This window comes from Rhinopithecus bieti, unplaced genomic scaffold (genome assembly GCF_001698545.2).
Source record: "Rhinopithecus bieti isolate Rb0 unplaced genomic scaffold, ASM169854v2 scaffold_18471, whole genome shotgun sequence".
NCBI classification, from domain to species: domain Eukaryota; kingdom Metazoa; phylum Chordata; class Mammalia; order Primates; family Cercopithecidae; genus Rhinopithecus; species Rhinopithecus bieti.
The window spans coordinates 137,131-142,206 of record NW_016809119.1 but is presented as its reverse complement, the minus strand read 5'-3'; the positions used below and the strand labels follow the sequence as shown (position 1 = coordinate 142,206).

At 39.5% G+C, this 5,076-nt stretch overlaps 1 protein-coding gene across 1 annotated transcript in view; it reads left to right on the top strand.

Moving 5' to 3' along the window:
- Nucleotides 1-1,401, top strand: part of VEGFD (vascular endothelial growth factor D) — a 60,525-nt gene extending 59,124 nt beyond the window's left edge. Inside the window, exon 8 of the mRNA XM_017888582.1 lies at nt 741-1,401. Within this exon, the coding sequence (XP_017744071.1) occupies nt 741-867 (127 nt within the window). The 3' untranslated portion in view covers nt 868-1,401. The remainder of the gene's footprint in view (nt 1-740) is intronic.
- The last annotated feature ends 3,675 nt before the right edge of the window (nt 1,402-5,076 follow it).

Sequence of the window (5,076 nt, the reverse complement as noted above, 5' to 3'; positions counted from 1 at the left end):
AAGTGTAAGTTTCTTTTTTTTTTTTTTTTTTTTTTTTTTTTTTTTTTTTTTTTTTTTTTTACAGAGTCTCGCTCTGTCTCCAGGCTGGAGTGCAGTGGCGCGATCTGGGCTCACGGCAACCTCTGACTTTCTGGTTCAAGGGATTCTCCTGCCTCATCCTCCTGAGTAGCTGGGATTACAGGCACATGCCATCACACCCAGCTAATTTTTGTATTTCAGTGGAGACAGGGTTTCACCATGTTGGCCAGGATGGTCTCGATCTCCTGACCTCATAATCCACCTGCCTCGGCCTCCCAAAGTGCTGGGATTACAGGCGTGAGCCACTGCGCCTGGCCTGGGTTTAGAACTCTTAAACAACAATGAAATGGGTAAAATTTAAGCAATTATTAGGATATTGCTTAATAATAATATTTTAGGAAGGGGAGGTTTCAGATCATCAACCTCTTTAGTTCGGTCTCTCATTGTATATGTCAATATATGTTTATTTGTTTTTTTTTCTTTAATGGAGGGAATATCATCGGATTTATATAGCAAGGAATTTATTCATGAATAGAACACTTGGAGGTTACTGATTCACTTTAATAGATTTTGAATCCATGTGAGATAACCATGCAGGATTTTATACTGACACTTTAAATATATGTCTGAAAAACTGCCTCTGAAAACTTAAATCAGAACAGTTATTCTCTTGAATCCAGTCATTGATTCTGAATTCTCATCTTTATTTTCTTTTGCAACAGCTGTGAGGACAGATGCCCCTTTCATACCAGACCATGTGCAAATGGCAAAACAGCGTGTGCAAAGCATTGCCGCTTTCCAAAGGAGAAAAGGGCTGCCCAAGGGCCCCACAGCCGAGAGAATCCTTGATTCAGTGTTCCAAGTTCCCTATCCCTGTCATTTTTAACAGCATGCTGCTTTGCCAAGTTGCTGTCACTGTTTTTTTCCCAGGTGTTAAAAAAAAATTCGTTTTACACAGCACCACAGTGAATCCAGACCAACCTTCCATTCACAGCTAAGGAGCCTCTGGTTCGTGGATGTCTTCTAGCTGCAGATGCCTCTGCACACCAAGGAATGGAGAAGAGGAGACCCATGTAATCCTTTTGTTTAGTCTTGTTTTGTTTTGATTTTGGTGAATGAGAAAGATGTGCTGGTCATGGAATGGCAGGTGCCATATGATTGATTACTCAGAGCAGATGAGGAAAACTGTAGTCTCTGAGTCCTTTGCTAATCGCAACTCTTGTGAATTATTCTGATTCTTTCTTATGCAGAATTGGATTCATATGATCAGTACTGACTTTCTGATTACTGTCCAGCTTATAGTATTCCAGTTTAATGAACTACCATCTGATGTTTCATATTTAAGTGTATTTAAAGAAAATAAACACCATTATTCAAGCCATAGAATTTTATGTTATTTAATATGTTTCCACTCTATATTTATGCTAAAGAAAAACTGTTTTAAAGAAAGAAAGGAATTTCAAAGTGGAAGGTGCAGGGAGAGACACAAACACTGAACCTCAGTTTTGGGAAACCAAGGGAATAGCTCTCAGAAAGGTTGAGATTCTAAATGAGGCTAAGCAAATGCGGCCCAAGAATCCACTGCGAGTCACTCTGTGCTTTGAGAGTAAATGGAACTTGACCATGTCCCATCCCATGTCCTTGACCTCTTTGAGAGTTTGCATTTCTTCTGGCCACCTCTGGCTCCAAGTTTCTGCACTTACTCAAATCTCAGTGTCATGGACATCCCAACTCTCATGGCAACATAGTTCTTCTCTCTGTTCTACAGCTATCGCGTTTTGTTTTTGTTTGTTTGTTTGTTTTTTTAAACGGAGTCTCACTCTGTCGCCAGGCTGGAGTGCAGTGGTGTGATCTCGGCTCACTCCAACCTCTGCCTCCCCGGTTCAAGTGATTCTCCTGCCTCAGCCTCCCGAGTAGCTGGGTCTACAGATGCACGCCACCACGCCCAGCTAATTTTTGTATTTTTAGTAGAGACGGGGTTTCACCATGTTGGCCAGGATGGTCTCGAACTCTTGACCTTGTGATCCACCCTCCTCAGCCTCCCAAAGTGCTAGGATTACAGGCATGAACCAGCGCACCCGGCCACATAAAGCCTTTTTCCTCAAAGTACACCTACATCTAATTTGTTGGTGACATAGACTTCATTGAAATTTTGCCATAACAGAGGGAATTTAGCAGCATTAGCAGAGTTAAGTTATGTATTAAATAACTTAAAATTAATCCCTGCATAGTATCTTGCATAGATAGATATGTATATAGACACACACAACCCGTTATGGTACTTACAACACATTTGTGTAAATAGTTGTGTTTCTGTTTATCTCCCCAACATACTGTAACCTCATTATGACTGGAAACTGTGTCCTGATCAAATTTGTGTAACCCAGGTTTCTCAGGCCAGAACACCCGGGAACAGTACAATCAAAAGGAGAAAGACAATGATAAACAAAGGAATAGTAAACAAATGTAGCCCCATGGTAGTGGCATTGTTTGATCCTGGCCTAAATCCCTACCCTTCCTCTGCCAGGGTTCCTAAGCAGTTCCTGAATTCTCCCTTCATTCACTGAAATTCTCCGAAGCCTGGGGCTCCAGGTCCTTTGATGCTTCCCTGGCTTTAACTCTCAGTCCCTGCCCTGGGGACACGAGCTAACCTTCACCTGGCCTTGGAACCAGTCCTCACTGTGCTGCCATTGTCATTGCTCTTGTCATTTACTGGTGCCAACCCAGTCACTCCTCTTCTGCCACTGTTCTTCTTGCCCTCACTTTATGACCTTGATGTCAACAGGCTTCTTCCTTCTCATTTTACTGTATTTTTAATCAGGCTTCTGAAAATGCTTGCACATAACTTAGTTTTTGGAAACATACTCAGCATTCGACTCTTTGCTTTGCCTTTTCATTCAGTCTCTACCACTCCCCACTTCTCCATGATATTTGGTTAAATTTCTTTGAGATTTGGTGCAGAAGACAATTCAACGATACCACACAATTAGAGGAGTTACTTTGCTTATCCTCGACTGGCAAAAAGAGGGGATGAATCACTGAGGAGAAAAGACATGAATTCAAGGACAGACTGTGCCACCTAAACACATTGTAAGCCCGAACAATGTCATCAAGCCTCAGTTTTCTCATCTGTCAAATGTAAATGATAATCTTATTTCCCTAAATCTCAGAATTGATAATTTCATTAGAGTTAAAAAATTGAACAATACAATGTATCTTATAACTCAAAGGAATTATTCTGAAGGAAAGAAGGGAGACTGAGCAAATCCCAGAAGCTTGGGACCTCTGAGATGTTCTTGGCTTATACTGGATCCTTGGATCTGTCCTAAAACCAACTCAAACCATGTTTTGGCTCAAAACGCCTCTGGCTTCATAATTGCCATTTAGATGGAGATTATCATAAGGAATTCTAAGCTAAGCCAAAACTCAATGTGGTCTGGCTTTGTGCTTCTAAAACCCCTCCCTCTGCTTCCTCCTTAATTCCCAATTACCATCAAGATCTGCACTTGGATCCCTGAGGCTGGGTCAGGATGGGTCTGGTCCTTGAGGGTGGAGGTGGGGTAACTGGCCTGTTGCTTTATTAGAGTTCACTAGACGTTGCACGGGAATATTTGTCATACTAACAGCCCTGGAACGTGAGTTGAAAATTCTCAACTTGTTGCAAAATAAAAGTATGTGAGAAACTCCAAGAGCTTTAAGCAAACACAATAAATGCCAGCAATGCATGATGTCCCTGATTACGCCACAGGGCCAGAGAATTATTAATGTGACAGCACACATCATAAATCTGTGACTAAAACAGTGTGGCAGGAGGCCCTTTAGAGATGGAAACAGATTAGGCAGCACGATGATAAGAGTTGAATGAAGATTAAAATACTGTCTGAGAGACTTGATAAAGGAAATTATACAAACATTACTTTTTAAGGCCCTTAAAAAAAGCCATAGTTCAGTGAAAATTGTGAGCTTAATAGATTTGGTCAGCAAGAGCTGGACTTTGTCTAATTTAGTCTTAATCCTTGGTATGAGAACAATGTCTTGCATATATTAGGTACTCAATAAATAACTGTTTAATAAATAATAAATTATTACATTGATTTTGTGACCAGTGAATGATCTCTTTAAAAAGTGAAGAGTAATTTTACATAACTCATGTTTTTCAAACTCAGCTAGATTATATGCATGTCTGAATTATTCAGATGTTGCAACTCTAGAAAGCAATTTAATCTATTCTCAAAATATTTATGAAGTGAAAATGAGCAAAAAATTCTGTTATTTGACCCTTATTAATGGCTTAGTGAAAGAAAGTCTGTCTTTGGTAATTTTATCACTGATATTGTTTGTTCTGAAACAGTGGTCAGTAAGCAATGGCCCATAGGCCAATTTCAGCTCATTGCCTGTTGTTTTGGTAAATACTGCTTTAATGGAACACAGTTATCCTCATTTGTTGATGTGTTGTCTATGGCTACTTTTACTCTACAACAGCAGAATTGAGTAGTTGGGGACAGAGACTGTATGGCTTGCAATACTGAAAATATTTACTCTTTGGTCCATTACAGAAAAGTTAGCCAACCCCTTGTGTAAAATATTTCTTATTTTATCACGTGTCATCAATGAACATTAAATATAATGAATTAGACTGCTTCTTGAACCCCTATAAAAAAATGACACTGTTACCTGGCCTTGATCGATTGTCAGAATCATCTGGCCTCACCTTATTTCAGTCGTTGTGTAGTGTGTAATCCAATGAAGCTAAAAATTTACAATGATTTAAATTTCAGGTTTCCACAATTTAAATAAAGTCATGGATACATTTATTGATGGGTTCTAGTTATGTTCGTGGTATATCTCTAAAATGTTAGTGTTGATGGCATGGACTCTAAATAGAGATAGCACATAAACACGTTAGTTTTGTTTGTTTGTTTGTTTTCTCTCTTTTTTCCAATTTCCTGGGTAAAGTAAATACTCCTAAAGAGTTAGGGGATTTTTTTTTTTTTTAGTTTTTTTTTGGAGACAGAATCTCGCTCTGTCACCCAGGCTGGAGTGCAGTGGCACAATCTC